General features: G+C 42.8%; 1 protein-coding gene across 3 annotated transcripts in view; it reads left to right on the forward strand.

Moving 5' to 3' along the window:
- The window catches only part of NETO1 (neuropilin and tolloid like 1), a 156,041-nt gene that overhangs the window by 35,557 nt on the left and 98,496 nt on the right, over positions 1-21,988 (forward strand). For all 3 annotated transcript variants that reach the window (XM_068234674.1, XM_068234676.1, XM_068234675.1), the window contains exon 4: positions 885-1,133. In XM_068234674.1, the coding sequence (XP_068090775.1) occupies positions 885-1,133 (249 nt within the window). The remainder of the gene's footprint in view (positions 1-884; positions 1,134-21,988) is intronic.

Consider the following 21,988-nt stretch of genomic DNA (forward strand, 5'->3'; position numbering starts at 1 on the left):
CATGGAGGGAGCCCACACAGACAGAGTGAGAACATACAAACTCCTTGCAGATAGTGCCCTGGCTGGGATTCAAATTGTTCTAAAAATTGTCTTCAATAAGTTCACTGATTATTTTTCTCTGCATCATCATAATTTGATATTTCTCCCATAAAATTATCATAAATTCTGCTTTAGTGGCCAAAGGTACTAGGTATTTTCCCATTGGGAAACTGACACATGGGCCATATTTAATTCATTTCTTCTCCTTCACTTTCTCCTAGGAGATAATTTTTCATCTTCTATTTAGAATAACATTTCAGCACTTTGCAATTGAAAAAGTACCAAAAAGTAGGTGGAAAAGAACTATCAAAAGTATTTCATATATTTCCTTGCTTGCCGGTTATCTAAAAGGAATTTTATTGACAAGTTTGAAAATATTACTTGGGAGAAAATTCAGGAGAAAAAGTTAATTGCATATGTGCCAGGGGCCCTTATTCAATTCACTTTTCTCCTAAGGTATCTCCTAGTAGATAATTTTTCATCTTCTGTTTAAAATTATTTTCAGTACGCTGTAACTGAAAAAGTACCAAAGTTAGGTGAAAAAGTACTTCCACAATTATTCTGAGCATTTTCTTGATTGCTACGGGTTACTTCAAAGGCATTTTATTGGTAAGTTGTGAAAATATCACCTAGGAGACAACTTAGGAGAAAAATGAATTGAAAAAGGGCTACTGGCTTATATGAAGATCTGACTGTCAAAATCTGCAATTAGCATGCTGAGTTACTGTCATTTTAATAACAAGAATGTAATCTCTTTATATCCATTAAGTAAACCCAATGTTGTAATGTTGTCACTTGGTGAATGGTAAATCTAGATATATCTAAAAATTGTGTTTGTTTTTCAGCGGCCCCCAGACAGTGCATTGAGCTCCATTTTGATGATAAATATGCCATAGAGTCTTCATGGGAGTGCAAATTTGATCATATTGAAGTACGAGATGGACCATTTGGCTTTTCTCCAATTATTGGGCGTTACTGCGGACAGCAAAGCCCTCCTTTTATAAAATCAAGTGGAAGATTCTTGTGGATTAAATTTTTTGCTGATGGTGAACTAGAATCTCTAGGGTTTTCTGCACAATATAATTTCACACCAGGTTAGTAAATTGAATTTACGTTTACATTTTCCATAGCCAAAGGCACACAGAATGTGGCTCTTGTTTGTGTGAAAGAAAGCTGTAATGTATTGTTATGTATTGCTATTTAGGTGATCTGTTTCTCAAGTGTAAAAAATCATGAAGAAGCTTGTGACCTTGTCATCTTATGCACTCCTTTTTCTTCCCATTTTGGCTAAGGGTCCTTTCACACTGCATTAGTTGCTTTGAAGAATAAATTATGCATGTAAACTCACTGCCCATACAATGCTATGGGCCTGTTCTGTGTTGTAATGAATTGCGTTATTCTAACTAACTGCATTGAGTCATTGAATTAACATTTATGTTTGGTTTCCATTGCGGTTCACACACATTATGACTTGTGCGTTATGCAATGCACACAGTGTGAATCCAGCCCTACAAAGCAAATAGAAGTGACACATGATCATGACAAGCCAATCGGGTTATATCTCTGTTGTAATGGGTGCTGTTTTTAAATGATCATTGTAATGTTTATATGGAAGAATTATTTGATGTGATTGCAATATGCTATATTTTTAGGATCAAATGTCATGTGAGAATTTATAGGTTTCCCTTTAGTGGATATATGCCATTCAAACTCTTCCTTTTGCAGAAAAAAAATTCACAAACATTAACTAGGACATTAAAAAATGGAGTTTGTATGTTCTCTCCATGTCTGCATGGGTTTCCTCCAGGCACTCCCGTTTCCTTCCACATCTCAAAAACATACAATTAAGGTAATTGGCTTCCCTTTAAAATTGATCCTAGACTATGATGGATATGTGATGGATATAGGGATTAGATTGTGAGCCCCATCTACAGTTAAGTGACAAGACTATATACTCTGTGAAACTCTGTGGAAGATTTCAGCACTATATAAATACTAAATAATAATAGTAATAACCAGGGAGAAGCTTAGAGGAGGGACCAGACAGTGCTCCACAGCTAACTCCTCCTCCCTGTGTTCAGGAGGGAGGCAAGAGACGAGGGGGGTGAAGTCAATTGGTTGATCTGTGTAGATACAGAAACTCCCACTCATGTTGCAGCTGAGCTCTATACTTTGTGCTAAGGTAGTTTTGCAATGTCACTAACTTTTTCCAATGAAATTTATAAAAAAAATCATATTAAAATGTAAGTCAAGCAAAAATATATATATTTTTTAAAGTTTTGGATAGAGTGAGGCAGCATAGAACTTCTATTTCCCATAAGCAAAATTAGCACAGTACAATCATCACTAGGACACAGTGGCGTAGCTACAAACCTCTGGGCCCCGATGCGGAATCTGGATGTGGGCCCCCCCCCCCCCACGGCAACAACAGCCCCCCTCCCCCGGCAACACCCGACGCACACACATATCCGAATCCCTATAGCCAGCTATAGGTCCCCCCAGTATAGGTAGCCAGGCATAGGTACGCCAGTATAGTTGCCCCCGGTATAGGTTAGCCAGGTAGGTGCCTCCAGCATAGGTAGCCAGTATAGTTGCCCCCAGTATAGGTTAGATAGGCAGGCGCCGCCAGTACAGGTTAGCTAGGTGGGTGCCTCTAATATAGGTAGCCAGAATAGTTGCCCCCAGCATAGGTTAGATAGGTAGGTGCCCCCAGTATAGGTTAGTTAGGTAGGTGCCTCCAATATAGGTAGCCAGTATAGTTGCCACCTGTATAGGCTAGCTAGGTGCCCTGAATACAGGTTAGACAATTAAGTGCCCCCAGGTTAGATAGGTAGGTGCCCCCCAGTATAGGTTAGATTAGGTAGCTGCCCCCCAGTATAGGTTAGATGAGGTAGGTGCCCCCCAGGATAGGTTAGGTAGCTGCCCCCCAGGATAGATTAGGTAGCTTTCCCCCAGGATAGGTTAGGTAGGTAGCTGGCCCCCCAGGATAGGTTAGGTAGGTAGCTGGCCCCCCCAGGATAGGTTAGGTAGGTAGCTGGCCCCCCAGGATAGGTTAAGTAGGTAGCTGCCCCCCCAGGATAGGTTAGGTAGCTGCCCCCCAGGATAGGTTAGGTAGCTGCCCCCCCAGGATAGCTTAGGTAGGTAGCTGCCCCCCAGGATAGATTAGGTAGGTAGCTGGCCCCCCAGGATGGGTTAGGTAGGTAGCTGGCCCCCCAGGATAGGTTAGGTAGGTAGCTGGCCCCCCAGGATAGGTTAGGTAGGTAGCTGGCCCCCCAGGATAGGTTAGGTAGGTAGCTGGCCCCCCAGGATAGGTTAGGTAGGTAGCTGGCCCCCAGGATAGGTTAGAGTAGGTAGCTGCCCCCCAGGATAGGTTAGGTAGGTAGCTGGCCCCCCAGGATAGGTTAGGTAGGTAGCTGGCCCCCCAGGATAGGTTAGGTAGGTAGCTGGCCCCCCAGGATAGGTTAGGTAGGTAGCTGGCCCCCCAGGATAGGTTAGGTAGGTAGCTGGCCCCCCAGGATAGGTTAGGTAGGTAGCTGGCCCCCCAGGATAGGTTAGGTAGGTAGCTGGCCCCCCAGGATAGGTTAGGTAGGTAGCTGGCCCCCCAGGATAGGTTAGGTAGGTAGCTGGCCCCCCAGGATAGGTTAGGTAGGTAGCTGGCCCCCCAGGATAGGTTAGGTAGGTAGCTGGCCCCCCAGGATAGGTTAGGTAGGTAGCTGGCCCCCCAGGATAGGTTAGAGTAGGTAGCTGCCCCCCCGGATAGGCACGGAAGCGCTGTAGGCGGAACTCACCTCCGTCCCTGCGCCGCTGGTCTCCTCCCGCTCTGTATAGATGTTGTTACACACTGCTTCCTGTTTAGCCGGAAGCAGTGTGTAACAGCAGATCTATGCAGAGCGGGAGGAGACCAGCGGCGCTTGGAACGCAGGCAGGTGAGTTCTGCCTACAGCGCTTCCGTGCGCTGCGCACTCTGCATCTGAGGGGGAGGGGGGGGCCCGGGGAGAGGTCGGACTGCCCTCCCCACGGCTGCAGCTCCCCCCTCCCAATAACGCACGCAGGGATCCCATCTCCGAGTCCAAACGGACATGGGCCCCCCGGGCCCCTCCCCCGCCTCTTCAGGAGCCGGGCCCGGTCGCCGAGGCGACCGTTGCGACCACAGGCCCTACGCCCCTGCTAGGACAGAAAGATACCCAAAGGGGGACAGAAAGAGGCAGAGGACCACAGTGGAGACAGAGGTGTTGTAGAGGGATACAATGGAGCCAGAGGGGGGCACTCAGGGACAGAGGTGACACAGAAGAGGACACTGGAGGCACAGGGGAACAGAAGTGACACAGAAGGGGGTACAGAGGAGGTACAGGAGACAGAGATGGCACAGTGTTCCAACTTAAAGAGGAACTTCAGCGTAAATAAACATACTGTCATTAAGTTACATTACTTACTGTATGTTAATTAAAATAGATAGGTAATATAATCTCTTACCTACCCTGTTTTAAAAGAATAGGCAAATATTTGTGATTTCATGGGTGCAGCCATCTTTTTGGTTGAAAGGAGGTGACAGGGAGCATGAGACACAGTTCCAACTGTCCTGTGTCCTGATCACCCCTCCCAGTTGCTCGGCAACGAGAACAAAAACATAGGAAATCCCATCATGCTTTGCACAGCATCAGGGAAAAAAGCCCGGGCAGTTTTCTTTGATGGGGCAGAGCTTAGCTTCTGTGCAGTTACAAATGAGGCTTAAAGAGGAACTCCAGGGAAGAAAATGTAATAAAAAAGTGCTTCATTTTTACAATAATTATGTATAAATGATTTAGTCAGTGTTTGTCCATTGTCAAATCTTTTAAATCCCTGATTTACATTCTGACATTTATTACATGGTGACATTTTTACTGTTGGCAGGTGATGTAGCTGCTGCATGCTTTTTTGAATTTACCACAATGCAACAAGGTTCACAGACAGGAAACTGCCAGGAGTGCCACGGTCCTCAGAGTTTTTTGTGGGAAGGGTTTCATCATAATATCAGTCATACAGCACCCCCTGATGGTCTGTTTGTGAAAAGGAATAGATTTCTCATGTAAAAGGTGGTATCAGCTACTGACCCAATTCTTGGTCGGAGTTTCTCTTTAAGTAAGAAAAAGAAAGTTCTGATGCTGTGAAACTGTTAAAGAAACACCAAGCCTTTTCAGTGCTGCTAGATTAGATTTTTAGTCTGGAGGTTCACTTTAAGAACGGATTTAGTTTAAGATCAAACCTACAGTCCCTAGCTCGTTTGTTAACCTAGCTTCCTCCAGCCCGTGGCAGACAGGACGTGACCTCGGCGCCACTCCGCAGGCTCCCAGTCTCCTCCGGTGGCGCACCCGACCTGGCCATGCTGGCTGCCAGGTCGGGCTCTTCTGCGCTCCAAAGCGCGCCACACGCGGGCGCGCTGACGTCATCGGACGTCCTCCGGGCTGTACTGTGCAAGCGCAGTAGTTCTGCGACTGGCCAGGTCGGGTGCGCCACCGGAGGAGACCGGGAGCCTGCGGAGTGGCGCCGAGGGCACGTCCTGCCTGCCACGGGCTGGAGGAAGCCCCAGGTAAGTGGATTTGCATTTTTTTTTTTAATGGACCGTGAACCTTCCCTTTAAGTGACAAGACTATATACTCTGTGAAACTCTGTGGACGATATCAGCACTATATAAATACTAAATAATAATAGTAATAACCAGGGAGAAGCTTAGAGGAGGGACCAGCCAGAGCTCCACAGCTAACTCCTCCTCCCTGTGTTCAGGAGTGTGGCAAGAGAAGAGGGGGGGGGTGAATTCAATTGGTTGATCTGTGTAGATACAGAAACTCCCACACGTGGCAGCTGAGCTCTATACTTTGTGCAAAGGTAGTTTTGCAATGTCACTAACTTTTCCAAGTTAAATTTATATGGTACAACTGTATCAAGATTCGGTGAGCAATATAGCCCCCTGTTCATCTTTAATAAAAAGGGAAAATAGTAAAGGATTACATAGGGTTTTAACACTTAGGCTAGTTTCATACATGGTACTGGGCGATTTGCGAGTGGCAGAAGTGTCCGCATGCAATGGCGCATACACCATTGCATGCAGATTTGTTTCTGAGGCAGATAGCGCTGACAGGGAAATCTGCATGCCCTCGCCCCCCTGAACGTGTATGTCATCATAGGTCACTTGTATCTAATCCCTCAGTCATCCAGACAGGAAGTGCATCATGTGACTTTGCTTCTATGCGCGTCACACCACTACCGCAGCAATCTAGGAAGATGTTGTGGTGCCATTGACTACAATGCAATAGTGTGCCAAGCGTACCACTAATACCACTTGACAACAAGCTGACGAGTCTGCTTTGATCAAAGCACTTCCGTTGCATTGCGTCGCACTGCATGTACTGTGGCCTATCTCATAGAGATTAATGGCTACTGCGGTGGGGGAGAGTACCGCAACATGATGCGCTAATGTGAAAGGAACCTAAATAACAACGACAAAAAAAACTGCACCAATTTTATATTGCTATAAGTTGTTAAATGCGAGAAGGACTGTAGGTTCATTCTTAACCCGAATTTGTATGTAAGTCATACCTTTTGCTACCTCTGTCCAGGTGCATGAAAAAAGGGCGCCAGGAAAAAAGGGCCTGGCTGGACAACAAATTGGCGCTGGTGGATATTGAATTCTCAATAACGATAAATATGAGAGGAGATGAAAATGAAAAGATATTAACGTTAAAAATTGTTACGTAATTCAACAATACAGCTTAACCTGACCCTACTCTCACACAGAACCCTCCCCTGGTGGTGCCTAAACCTAACCACTCCCCTGGTGGTGCCTAACCCTTACCACCCCCTCCAGGGGTGCCTAACCCTAACCACCCCCTACAGTAGTGGCTAACCCCAACCCCCCCGGTGGTGCCTAGCCCTAATCACCCCGCTGTTGCCTAACCCTAACCGCCTAACCACCCCCTCCAGTGGTACCTAACCCTAACAACTCCCCCTACACAAACACCCTTACACACATAGAAATTATTATCTATTTGATAACGTAAAATCTGTACATATAAAGGAAATTATATGACAAAAATATAATGTTGCAAGCTTCTAAAATGATAACATATTTAAAAAACTTTAATTTTCTAAAGTTAACAATATTTATCGGGTGTCCTTCTTTCTGCTTTGGGAGCCCTATTAATGATGTATTAAAATCTATGGCGGTGCCTTTTTTCGGCCACTAGCCGCCAGCGCCCTTTTTCCTGCTTCCCTCTGTGCCCTGTGCCTCCTCTGTGTCCCCTTGTGCCTTCAGTGTCCCCCTACTTTGACCTTGTGTCCTTTCTGTGACACCTTCTATCCTTTTGTGCCCCCTCTGTGCCTAATCCTTTATTCTGTATCCTCTCTGGCCTCCTGTGCTCCCCAGTACCCTCTCCTGTCATTCTGTGCTCTCCTTTTCTTCCTGTGCTTCCTTCTATGACAATGTCTCCTTCTATCCCCCCTGTGCCTCCACCCATACCCACGTGCCTCTATCCATGCCCCTGTGTTTTTTTCTGTCCCCCTGTGCCCTTCACCCACCTCTGACAATGTCCCACAGCGCTACAAGAGGCTCTCTGCACTGCAGCCTCTATCCCTGTCGTATGCATTATGGAAGTGATGTCATGGGGCACAGCGAGGTGTTTGTAATGGTGGGTTGTTCATATCTTTCCGTATTCACAATTCTTTAACTAGTTTTCTAGGAATTTAACTTATAAAAATGTCTTGTGAAAAGCTCCAGAGACAATTCTAAAACTGGTTCTCACTGCGAGAAACTGGCCACCATTGCAGATACAACTATGGTAGAGAGGACAATACGGTAGAACCCCTTGTACTGTTTTGAGTCTTTCAACCTTATAAAATAACTAAAAGCTATAACAAAAGCAAATCAAACTCTTTAATGATCTTTAAAGTCAAATTAAAAGCAAAAAAAAGTAACTGATACTTCAAGTTAATGATTCACAGAATTCTTTTAGGCCTCTTGCACAATACATGTGATTCCGATTTGCAATATTTAATCGATTTTCACATTCGATTCTGATTTCCGATTTTTCATCAGTACTGCATGCTGCAAGTATATTTATTATGTAGCCTACTTTCATTTTAGCATAACTAATGCCTCATGGTAAATGTTGATTCTCCAGTCTAAAAAGACACAATGCACAATCCATAGATGCTGTATCATACCAAAGTATTTCCAACCATGTGATGGGTAATTATGTCCTGTGATAATGTTGTGTTTATGTCATGGCATTGCAAAACTGGAATGCCAAAAAAAGCATATACACATGGCATCATAGAAGGGTAGCCACGGCACTAGGGCTCCAGCCCGTCTCTGTTTTCCTCCCTCCTTCTCTCCCTCCTCATCTCCACACTCATGGTCGGGGCTGCGGGCCATACACCACTGCTGCTGCCTCGACTCTCGGGTGCCTTCTAGCACTGGCCAGCTGGGATGCGGGTGGAATGGACGTATGGTCTCTAGGGCATTCCAGCTCCTTAGCTCTGGGTAGGCACCCACAGAGACTCCTGGGACTTGGGCACAGGATGGCGCTGCCTCATCAGTTATATTGTAAGCTTGCACTGCAGCTCCTCCCACTTCTCTCACCAGCCATCCAGCTCTGCTGTCCTCAGACATCTGCACTGCCACCCATGGCCCTCAGCCTTTGGTCACTGCAACCCCAGCACTGCCTCCGGGAAGCCCTGATCTCCACCACAGCTGTGGTATTCCCACATGCAGTCTATGGCCGCGTTGCCACCCAGCTCATGACCACCAGCTGATCTGCCTGTCACCAACCCTTACTGAATTTTTGCAGGCCAGCCTGCACCACACCCCTGGATCCTTGCAGGCCAGCACCTTTTGTAGCCCTGCAGCCCTGCACCACAGCCCTGGATGCCTATCCTTCTCTCCTCCCCCTGCTGCCACCATTTGTCCAAACTTAGGCCCACCAACCTCACTGAACTAGGCTAATATTTCAGGACATGCAGGTCCGGAGCAACCCCAGGGGGTCTCTCTGTTTCTCTTTCTTTTCTCTCTCTTCTCTTTCTTATTCAATTTTCTCTTTCCTTTTCTCTTTCTTTCCCTCATCTTCCATCTCTCTCTCTCTCTCTCTCTCTCTCTCTCTCTCTCTCTCTCTCTCTCTCTCTCTTTCCTGCATCTCCCTCTTTCTCTATCTCTTTTTCTTCTTCTCTCTCTCTCCACCCCCCCTCTCTCCTGCACTGTATTTCTCTCCCTCTCTCTCTTTCCTTTTCTTTCTCTCCTCTCTATCTCTGTCACTCTCTCCATTTCTCTCCACTCTTTCCCTATCTTCTCTTTTTCTCTCTCTTTTCTCTCTCTTTCTCTCCACTCTATATCTTTCTCTTTCCTCTCTCAGTAGGAATTCTGGTTCACCATGAGTTTGCTGGGTACTCTGTAACTCTGGGTGTTTCAAGTCCTGCCCCATAGAGCCACATCAATCCATGCCATGCACTGATGAGGATCAACCAATCCGAAAGGACAACAATAGATCATTTGATAGGGCAGCATGGTGGCGTAGTGGTTAGCGCTGTTGCCTTGCAGTGTTTGGTCCCCAGTTCAAATCCCAGCCAGGTCAACATCTGCAAGGAGTATGTATGTTCTCCCCGTGTCTGTGAGGGTTTCCTCTGGGCACTCCGATTTCCTCCCACCTGCCAAAAACATACTGATAAGTTAATTGGCTTCCCCCTAAATTGGCCCTAGACTATGGTACATGCACTACATGATACATTCATACATAGACATATGACGATGGAATGGATTAGATTGTGAGCCCCTCTGAGGGACAGTAAGTGACAAGACAATAATCTTGTAGCTCACTCCAACCTGAATTATTGCAAATACTTTCTGTTTTAAGAAAGAAAACTTTTGTTTCCATAGCATTTTATTAAGAGGGCTTTTTGGTCCATTGTAGCCCCTTACACACTCCAATGAGTTCTGGTTCACCATGAACTTGCTGGGTACTCTGAAACTCTCTCACTATGAAGAACATACTTTGCTGCAGAGCAGTTGAATGCATAGTATACCTGACAGCTTCATTCACATAGCACTCAGACTACCCCTTTGGCCCTTCTTCTCTATGCTCTATATAGTGTGTACAGGATCTTCTCAAAAATTAGCATATTGTGATAAAGTTCATTATTTTCTGTAATGTACTGATAAACATTAGACTTTCATATATTTTAGATTAAAATACACACAACTGAAGTAGTTTAAGCCTTTTATTGTTTTAATATTGATGATTTTGGCATACAGCTCATGAAAACCCAAAATTCCTATCTAAAAAAATTAGCATATTTCATCCGACCAATAAAAGAAAAGTGTTTTTAAAACAAAAAAAGTCGACTTTCAAATAATTATGTTCAGTTATGCACTCAATACTTGGTCGGGAATTCTTTTGCAGAAATGACTGCTTCAATGCGGCGTGGCATGGAGGCAATCAGCCAGTGGCACTGCTCAGGTGTTATGGAGGCCCAGGATGCTTCGATAGCGGCCTTAAGCTCATCCAGAGTGTTGGGTCTTGCGTCTCTCAACTTTCTCTTCACAATATCCCACAGATTCTCTATGGGGTTCAGGTCAGGAGAGTTGGCAGGCCAATTGAGCACAGTAATACCATGGTCAGTAAACCATTTACCAGTGGTTTTGGCACCGTGAGCAGGTGCCAGGTCATGCTGAAAAATGAAATCTTCATCTCCATAAAGCTTTTCAGCAGATGGAAGCATGAACCCACTTTTGACCCAGAGTTGTATATGCCAACTCTATGCATATTCTGTAGCTATGTACTGTATATTCTACTGTTCACTGTACTGCCACAGACCCTGTATGTGCCAAAAATCCTAAACTGTAAGCGTAGCTGTACTTAGGATAAAGAATGCATTTCAAGTACTCAGTGGTAGATGGTTTAACCTGAAAAATAAACAGCAGTAGATTTATTTTCTACTGAACAGTGATTAACTTGTAAGAAAGACTACAGAATTCATCTGATAAATAAACTGCTGACGGCAGTGAAATGCAGTGTGTTGGTCTACTTTGCAACAGTGTCAGTACTAATGTCATACTATTCATTAGTGCATCATCATTCTAAGAGATCAAGGATTTCATTTAAAAAAAGAAAATATCTATGAGACCTTATCCCTCCTGGCGGTCAATTAAAACCGCCAGGGGTCAGCACAGCACTATTTTTTTAATATATTTTTTTAAACCATGTAGCTAGCCTAGCGCTAGCTACATGACAACCGCTGTGCAGCGCCATCTCCCCACCCTCTTCGATCGCCTCCGGCGATCAAGCCCATCCGGAAATCCCGTTCTGAACGGGATTTCCATTAGGGCTTGCCTCGTCAGCATGGCGACGGGCGGGATGACGTCACCGACGTCATCGACGTTGTGACGTCAAAGGGAGTCCCGATCCACCCCTCAGCGCTGCCTGGCACTGATTGGCCAGGCAGCGCATGGGGTCGGGGGGGGGGGGGGGGGCAGCGCGGCGGGTAGCGGCGAACCGGCGCGGAGTTGCGGTGATTGGGTAGTACACTCAGCTAGCAAAGTGCTAGCTGCGTGTACCAGAAAAAAAATTATGCAAATCGGGCCAGCAGGGCCTGAAAAATCTTCCTGCGCGGCATAGCCAGAGCTCAGCTCAGGCTTACCGCCAGGAGGGTTAAAGGAAACCAGAGATGAATGCTTTGGCACAAAATAAACATATCCCCTTTTAGATTTTATAAAATAAATATAGGTATTTTTGCAGCTCTGGTGTGTCTTTTTTTTGTGTTTTTTTTTATTTTTTTTTTACTATAACTCCATGCAAAACACAGTTCACCAGAAAAGCATATTATTTAGTGGGCTGTGTGCAAAATGAAATCACCATTTCTAAAAACTTCTTATGACTGACACATATACATAAAAAAAAAAAGTTTTTCAATATACCCTTACATTAGCAGCTCCTTCCATCTCATCACTGGTCTCTGTGATGCTGTGCATATACAGAACAGGAAAGCAGAGCCAGAAGGGGTCAGGCTTGTACTTAAAAAACATCAGAGAAGACCGACTCAGCTATAATGATTCCTGAGCAAAGCTAGACTGAATCCTCAGTTGGGGATTTTATCAGGGCTGATAACAAGCAGGCTGAGCAGTGAAGGATGAAACATAGAGCAGGGTAGGTGTTTTCTGTAATGTTCCCACTTATATATATGGTGGAATACATGAGGGTGCTTCATCTCTGGTTCACTTAAGATACAATGATGAAATGTACCTTTTATTGGACCAGTTTCTCCAGATCCAACTGGCTAATATTTAGCCCGGTGTGTGGGCCTAGCCTAAATATCAATTACACTTGCTGATGATAGTTACTTTTGTGACTATATAAGTTATTTCAAGTTTATAATATTCTTTTACCAACGTGACTATTTTAGGTGCAAGAAAGAGCATCTTAAGGATAATCAGTTCAGAGCTATATATCACTGACTCACTACTGCCTGAAGTCTGAAAAGTCATTACTGCCTTTCCAATTCTAATCACATTTTCTCCCTATGTGACTCAGTAGTTTTCCCTCATAATTCTTGTTGGAAATGTCCCCTATAATTGAAAATTAATGCATCTTCTACGAGAAAGTAAAAAGTACAGAGAAAACCTATCCGCCTTGTTTTGTAAAACCACAAAGCTTTGATAAAGCTTATACAGCTTAAGTGCATTAGTCCCTAACAGAACTGGAACATCTCATTCCTGGAACATAAGAGCTTTCCAGGAACATTTCTTAGATTGCTATGTGCTCGTGTAAATAATAAAAAAAGTATCACATTCAAGTACTCCAAGAGAAACTTTACTCAATGTAAAAATAAAAAACATTAGTATTAAACTTTATTTATAAAGCACTAACATATTACACAGCGCTCTACAATAGAAAGAGGAGACATTACAGCATTAAACAATTTTACACAGGATCATGATAGTGTTCAATGCTATACAAATATACCATTCAATGACATAAACACTCCCTGAAAGTAAGCTGGAGGTAGTCAGGCTTCCCCAGTTGAAACAAAAGGAGCAAAAAGGTCTCAAGCAGAACTGATGCAGAATGCATCATTACACTGTGTACTGTTACACCATGGAATATTAGTGATAAGTAACTTTAGTTGTACATTTCATAGAAAAATGCCTTTGTTTTGTTTCATAAATGTGCTCTGTTGTGTTGGCTTTGAAGTAGTGTGCTGATAATCAGACCTCCATAAAGAAAACTACATTCAGAAACAAAATTCAAATAAATTGATTACCGTGGCATCCATTATTAAAAAATCTTTTGAAGCATGACAGAAACAGACTGACTGCATTATTATTCCAGTCACAGTCTGCCCCTTCCAGATGAAATTGGGAAACCGCCATTTGTTGTGGAAGGACTAGCAAGCATCCTCACAGCCAGATGTTACACAATGGTTAATGCTCTAACCACCTGGCAATGGAAAATAATATGCAGACAGTTATTATGGCAAAATAGGACACATATATTTGTCTGTTTAGCCAACTATTTTCCTTGTCTTTCTGTGTGTTCATGTATATACAGGGCTGCTAGGATAAGATCAAAGTAAACAAAGGCAGTGTCAATTTGTTGCATAAACCAATCAAATACTGATTGCAGGAAAAATGCTAACTATTAGGAAATAAGCTGTAGGACCCATCTATAATATGTACAGAAAAAGTAACAGCAACTGCTTTTATCTGCCACACAAGGGGGTTGATTCACTAAAGGAAATAGCGTGAGTAATCTCCTGTTACTCCCGCTATTTCCACAGAGTGCTTTAGATGTAATGCGCTGCACGCTACGCGCGCTATTAGCTGCATAGGGTGTTCATACACAGGATCGCACGCTCTGCTGCGGGTAGTGCAGCATAGCGAATGCTATTACCTTAAAGGACAACTGAAGAGAGAGGTATATGGAGGCTGCCATGTTTATTTCCTTTTAAGCAATACCAGTTGCCTGGCAGTCCTGCTGATCCTCTTCCTCTAATACTATTCGCCATAGCCCCTGAACAAGCATGCAGCAGATCAGGTGTTTCAGACTTTAAAGTCAGATCTGACAACACTAGCTGCATGCTTGTTTCTTGTGTTATTCAGATACTACTGCAGATAATTAGACCAGCAGGGCTGCCAGGCAACTGGTATTGATTAAAAGAAAATAAACATGGCAGCCTCCGTATACCTCTTACTTCAGTTCCCCTTTAAGCCTCCTTCCAGCAAATAAGGAATGCTCCTCTCCTCCCAGCCTGAGCCCCTGCGGATCCAATCACTGTAAAGGGCGTGATTCCCACACTCCGATTGGCCCAATAGGCTAATTTTCACACAGCCTGTTGGGACAATCAGAGTGTGGGGATTACGTCCTCTATGGGCCATATTCACTACAGTAAATTTTCTCTGCACAGGGAGGGCACAGAATGTGAGCATTGTTAGAGTAATGTGCACTATGCATGTAGAATAGGGAGCATTGCTAGGGTAATGTGGGCCACTCTAATTCCGCAATGCACACTACGTAGTTGGCACAAGTAATTGTAAAATTGCTGTGTGCTCCTTGTGCACAGTAACTTTACTGACCTTTAGTGAAACAGTACAAAAGGGGCTCACAATCCAATCCCTACCATAGTCATATGTCTATATCGTGTAATGTATGTATTGTAGTCTAGGGCCAATTTAGGGTTAAGCCAATTAACGTATCTGTATGTTTTTGGGATTTGGGAGGAAACCAGAGTGCCTGGAGGAAACCCACACAGACAGAGGAATGTGGATGCGGATTGTCCCCTGGATGGGATATGAACCAGGGAACCAGCGCTGCAAGGCAAGAGTGCTACAACTTCGCCACCGTGCTATATTACACTGTAATACAGCCCTTAATTCTTTACTCTTACCGACAAGCTTGAAAAACATTTTTATTTGCTTCACCTCATCAGACACAACAAAATAGAGCAGAGATAAATGTTTGTTTATTTAAAATAAATGTAACGGATATTGTGAAACAGTGTTATTTCTCTTGGTCCGTGTGTCTTGGAAAGGGTTGTAATTTAACATAAAAAGCACAGGTAAGCTAAAGACATATGTCTAGTTATGCAAACCTGAATTTATTTTATTCATTTGTAAGATGGATTGCCATTAAGGAAAATACAATGAAGTAATAAAATTGCACCAGTGCTGTTTCTTTTATTCATTTTAATCCAGTGTATGCTGTAAGGCCCAATAGCATATGGATTTATTGGTAATTTCCACTGATTTAAAACAGGCCTTTAACTGTGCTGTGTTCCCGTAGCAGGCAAAAGAACTGTTCCGACTATAAACTTACACTGCAATATTCATGAAGAAGTAAAATGTTTCATTATTTTACAGCGTTTAGCTGCATCAGAGGTGGCCGTCAGACTCGTCACAATCTCAGGATTATGATGGACTGAATAGGGCAAGAAATGAGTCAAATTAAAATGCTTTTTCTATGGTAGCATGAGCCTAAACTCAAATTATGTTTGCAGAAAATAGGACTGCATTGGCTTCCTCTCCCCACACACCTCTCATAACCCCACAGTGGACATGATTCACAAAGCTTTTTCACCTGTTTTCCTGTTTTCACCTTATCTATGTTACTTTTTGAAGCTTCCAAAAGACAAAAATATAAAATTAAGTTAACTTACTTTGAGTGATTATTTTGCTTGTAAATGCGCTGAAAGGTTATTTTTTATCAATTAGGTGATAAATAAGTCATTTATGAGAAGCATTGTGAATAGAGCCCATTGGCCTCAATTCTTTTAGCTATGTGCGGTAAATATTTTTTGTCTGTAAAATAGCTAATGCGGTATTTTCCCTTTTTTTTGCAATTCTGAATGATTTTTCCGCATTTCAAAACATGCGGTGAAACGTGCGGTAGTTGCAGAAAGTGTGGTTAAACATGCGGTATTTCAGAGGTTAGCATGTGGTAAATATTAATAATAATAGACTTTTTTGTCTTCCAGGTGTATTTGGTTATGCAGCAAGCTATTAAAAGTATTTTTATAGGCATCCCCTATAAAAAAATCCTGTAAATATTTGGGGTTTTATTTCTACTATTCGTTTCTATTACACGGCCTAAATAGGAACTTCACCAAAACAGCAATAGGAACTCCTTTAAAAATGAAAAATGCAGATCTTAGGCCTGAAACCCACTAGAAGCGCTTTTCTGAGCGCTTTGTGATTTGAAAAGCTCTTGCTAATGCAATGCTATAGGTGTGATCTCACTACAGGGATGTTATTTTATCAAAATCACCCATAGCATTGCATTAGCAAGAGCTTTTCAAATCACTAGCGCTTACAAAAGGCTGCTAGTGGATTTGAACCCTTTAAGGACATCCGAGGTGAAAATAAACGAATGAGATAAACAATTGTATCTATCCTCCCTCTCCTAAAAACAACTTTTTTATCTATCCCATGGTTTTATTTTATATTTAAATCTACATTTTACGTTTTTACTGTTTCATGGCTTCTTCTCAATGACACATTCATTGAAGTATGCCAGAGCTAAAATCTATGAACTATTTACCCTCTTTATCCCTTTTCTGCTCTCTGAAGCCATTTTCTACCAGGAAAGTGTTTTATGGCTGTAATTCCTTATAAGTGAGGGTTATGCTATAGTCCGACCTGGTCCCGACCCAGACAGAAACTGTCATTTGCATACCTGATTTGTAAATCTTTCAGGCAGAGAAAGAAAAAAAGAAACACAGCATAGTTATTTGTGTGCTTGCCACTGTACATACACATGTCTATCTCATAATTTCACTTTTCACCTCGGATGTCCTTTAAATTGATTAATTAATTGAAAAATGTTGAAGGGTCCTTCCACTTGAGAAAGGCTGATCTAACATTTACAGCTGTAAGCTTATGGTCCACCACAGACATAGGGTTACAATAACACAATAAGGGTGTGTATGCCAAAACTAAGGTACCCACACTTACTAATTTAAACCACTATTGTAACTGGCTACAGTTGTGTGGATAATCACTAAAATGTAATCTGGCATCTGCAGCGCCTCTTTGCACCCCACCTTTTTATGAGAAAGGGTTAAGTTACATCTTTACTTTAAATAAATTAACAAAAAATAAAACTAATAATGAAACACAACTACTCTATTTGTTATCACTATACTTCCTTCTTTTCTTCTGTAACCTTCGTCTGGGTTCTCTATTTGACAGTAGGGTAATTACTCAATCTTGTATACTTTTCTTTCCGTTCATCATTTTTATTAGCTTTTACTTTTTTTATTTTTACTTTGCTGTTATGAATAAATTGAGTACATTTTCTATATCTACATAATGCACAGCAAAAAATTTTAAGTATTGCACTAAAATGCCAAACCATATTTATATTTACACATAGAGAAATAATAACTGATATTGTGAAACACCGTTTTAGTCAGATTGTGTGGTTATTCTATATTTTTGGACACCTACTTTGATCTCCAGGTATAACTAAGCTGATGCTTATGCCTGGACATCACTGTCCTCCTTTTTGTGCATTCACTGGTATAGTGGCTCTGCTGATGGCAGCAATAGTGCCTAAGTTTTATGGCCACAATTACACTCACATTGACTTGCCCGGCATAACTCTCAAGTGGTAATGAGATGGGAGTGAATTTTCTCTACTGTTCATACAGTACATAGCCATCTTCTCTATTCATGTGCAGGATCCCTCATCCCTGTGGAATAAATGTGTCATGATAGTAAAGTCACTGAAGCTGTAGAGGTGAGGAATGCAATTGATTTTACTTCCTGATTTATGCAGACGGATGAACTTATGAGGTAAACAGAGGCTGAATTCTCAGCATCTGTAATTCCAAGCCATATCTACATTAAACGTTCGAGGGTTGGGCTCTCCCTTTTGTGTCTTGTAACATGATGTACAAGTAGTCCCCTGTTAAAGAATGAGATAGGGACTGTAGGTTTTTTCTTAAAGAGAATCTGTACTGTCCGATTTGTACAACAAAAAAACATACCAATCGAGTCACTGTGATCTCCTGGATCCCTCTTTGCCATTTCCGCCACTTTCCGCTGCGATCCTGGCTTTTAATCACCAGTTTTAGGCAGTGTTTACAAATAAAAAACATGGCCGCTAACCAGGAAGTGATGTTTGTGTGTATGTGTATATATATATATATATATATATATATATATATATATATATATATATATATATATATATATATGCAGTGGTGTGAAAAAATATTTGCCCCCTTCCTGATTTCTTATTCTTTTGCATGTCACACTTAAATGTTTCTGCTCATCAAAAACCGTTAACTATTAGTCAAAGATAACATAATTGAACACAAAATGCAGTTTTAAATGATGGTTTTTATTATTTCGTGAGAAAAAAAAACTCAAAACCTACATGGCCCTGTGTGAAAAAGTGATTGCCCCCCTTGTTAAAAAAATAACTTAACTGTGGTTTATCACACCTGAGTTCAATTTCTGTAGTCACCCCCAGGCCTGATTACTGCCGCACCTGTTTCAATCAAGAAATCACTTAAATAGGAGCTATCTGACACAGAGAAGTAGACCAAAAGTACCTCAAAAGCTAGACATCATGCCAAGATCCAAAGAAATTCAGGAACAAATGAGAACAAAAGTACTGTACTTGCGATCTATCAGTCTGGTAAAAGTTATAAAGCCATTTCTAAAGCTTTGGGACTCCAGCGAACCACAGTGAGAGCCATTATCCACAAATGGCAAAAACATGGAACAGTGATAAACCTTCCCAGGAGTGGCCGGTCGACCGAAATTACCCCAAGAGTGCAGAGAAAACTCATCCGAGAGGCCACAAAAGACCCCAGGACAACATCTACAGAACTGCAGGCCTCACTTGCCTCAATTAAGGTCAGTGTTCACGACTCCACCATAAGAAAGAGACTGGGCAAAAACGGCCTGCATGGCAGATATCCAAGGCGCAAACCACTTTGAAGCAAAAAGAACATTAAAGGAATACTTAAGTCAAAAAAAAAAATGACATTTACTCACCTGGGGCATCCCTCAGCACCCCGAAGCTGGATGGTGCCCTCGCAGCCCCGCTTCGATCGTCCTGTCCCCGCCGGCGGCTACTTCCGGTTCGGCGACAGCCGCCGACAGGCTGGGAACGCGGCTGATTTTCCGCGTTCTCAGCCGCTGCTATCACTCTCTATGCTGCTATAGCGTCTATATAGACGCTATAGCAGCATAGAGAGTGATAGCAGCGGCTGGGAACGCGGAAAATCAGCCGCGTTCCCAGCCTGTCGGCGGCTGTCGCCGAACCGGAAGTAGCCGCCGGCGGGGACAGGACGATCTAGGCGGGGCTGCGAGGGCACCATCCAGCTTCGGGGTGCTGAGGGATGCCCCAGGTGAGTAAATGTCATTTTTTTTTTGACTTAAGTATTCCTTTAAGGTTCGTCTCAATTTTGCTAAAAAAAAATCTCAATGATTGCCAAGACTTTTGGGAAAATACCTTGTGGACCGACGAGACAAAAGTTGAACTTTTTGGAAGGTGCGTGACCCGTTACATCTGGCGTAGAAGTAACACAGCATTTCAGCAAAAGAACATCATACCAACAGTAAAATATGGTTGTGGCAGTGTGATGGTCTGGGGTTGTTTTGCTGCTTCAGGACCTGTCTACCAAAAAATCCTGAAGGAGAATGTCCGGCCATCTGTTTGTCAACTCAAGCTAAAGCGATCTTGGGTGCTGCCGCAGGACAATGACCGCAAATCCACCTCTGAATGGCTGAAGAAAAACAAAATGAAGACTTTGGAGTGGCCTAGTCAAAGTCCTGAACTGAATCCTATCGAGATGTTGTGGCATGACCTTAAAAAGGCGGTTCATGCTAGAAAACCCTCAAATAAAGCTGAATTATAACAATTCTGCAAAGATGAGTGGGCCAAAATTCCTCCTGAGCGCTGTAAAAGACTCTTCGCAAGTTATCGCAAACGCTTGATTGCAGTCATTGCTGCTAAGGGTGGCCCAACCAGTTATTAGGTTCAGGGGGCAATTTCTTTTTCACACAGGGCCATGTAGGTTTTGAGTTTTTTTTCTCACTAAATAATAAAAACCATCATTTAAAACTGCATTTTGTGTTCAATAATGTTTTCTTTGACTAATAGTTAACGGTTTTTGATGAGCAGAAACATTTAAATGTGACAAACATGCAAAAGAATAAGAAATCAGGAAGGGGGCAAATAGTTTTTCACACCACTGTATATATATATATATATATATATATATATATATATACACACACACACACACACACACACACACACACACACACACACACACACACACACACACACACACACACACACACACACATACACATACACATACACACACACACACACACACACAGACCCACTGATATGTGTGTGTGCGTGTGTGTACGTATACAGTGGGTTGCAAAAGTATTCGGCCCCCTTGAAGTTTTCCACATTTTGTCATATTACTGCCACAAACATGAATCAATTCTATTGGAATTCCACATGAAAGACCAACACAAAGTGGTGTACACATGAGAAGTGGAACGAGAATCATACATGATTCCAAATTTTTTTTACAAATAAATAACTGCAAAGTGGTGTGTGCATAATTATTCGGCCCCCTTTGATCTGAGTGTAGTCAGTTGCCTATAGACATTGCCTGATGAGTGTTAATGACAGCTGCACTGTGAGCCCCTCAGAGGTTGTCAAAGAGAATATTGGGAGCAACAACACCATGAAGTCCAAAGAACACACAAGACAGGTCAGGGATCAAGTTATTGAGAAATTTAAAGCAGGCTTAGGCTACAAAAAGATTTCCAAAGCCTTGAACATCCCACGGAGCACTGTTCAAGCGAGCATTCAGAAATAGAAGGAGTATGGCACAACTATAAACATACCAAGACAAGGCCACCCACCTAAACTCACAGGCCCAACAAGGAGAGCGCTGATCAGAAATGCAGTCAAGAGGCCCATGGTGACTCTGAACAAGCTGCTGAGATCTACAGCTCAGGTGGGAGACTCTGTCCATATGACAACTATTAGTCATGCACTGTACAAAGTTGGCCTTTATGGAAGAGAACCAAGAAGAAAGGCATTGTTAACAGAAAGCATAAGAAGTCCCGTTTGCTGTTTGCCACAAGCCATGTGGGGGACACAGCAACCATGTGGAAGAAGGTTCTCTGGTCAGATGAGACCAAAATGGAACTTTTTGGCCAAAATGCAAAACGCTATGTGTGGCGGAAAACTAACACTGCACATCCCTCTGAACACACCATCCACACTGTCAAATATGGTGGTGGTAGCATCATGCTCTGGGGGTGTATCTCTTCAGCAGGGACAGGGTAGCTGGTCAGAGTTGATGGGAAGATGGATGGAGCCAAATACAGGGCAAACTTGGAAGAAAACCTCTTGGAGACTGCAAAAGACTTGAGACTGGGGCGGAGGTTCACCTTCCATCAGGACAATTACCCTAAACATAAAGCCAGGGCAACAATGGAATGGTTTAAAACAAAACATATCTATGTGTTAGAATGGCCCAGACAAAGTCCAGATCTAAATCCAATCGAGAATCTGTGGCAAGATCTGAAAACTGCTGTTCACAAACGCTGTCCATCTAATCTGACTGAGCTGGAGCTGTTTTGCAAAGAAGAATGGGCAAGGATTTCAGTCTCTAGATGTGCAAAGCTGATAGAGACATACCCTAAAAGACTGGCAGCTGTAATTGCAGCAAAAGGTGGTTCTACAAAGTATTGACTCAGAGGGCCGAATAATTACGCACACCCAACTTTGCAGTTATTTATTTGTAAAAAATGTTTGTAATGATGTATGATTTTTGATCCACTTCTCACATGTACACCACTTTGTATTGGTCTTTCACATGGAATTCCAATAAAATTGATGCATGTTTGTGGCAGTAATGTGACAAAATGTGGAAAACTTCAAGG

The sequence above is a fragment of the Hyperolius riggenbachi genome, chromosome 5 (assembly GCF_040937935.1).
Source record: "Hyperolius riggenbachi isolate aHypRig1 chromosome 5, aHypRig1.pri, whole genome shotgun sequence".
In the NCBI taxonomy this organism is placed as follows: Eukaryota; Metazoa; Chordata; class Amphibia; order Anura; family Hyperoliidae; genus Hyperolius; species Hyperolius riggenbachi.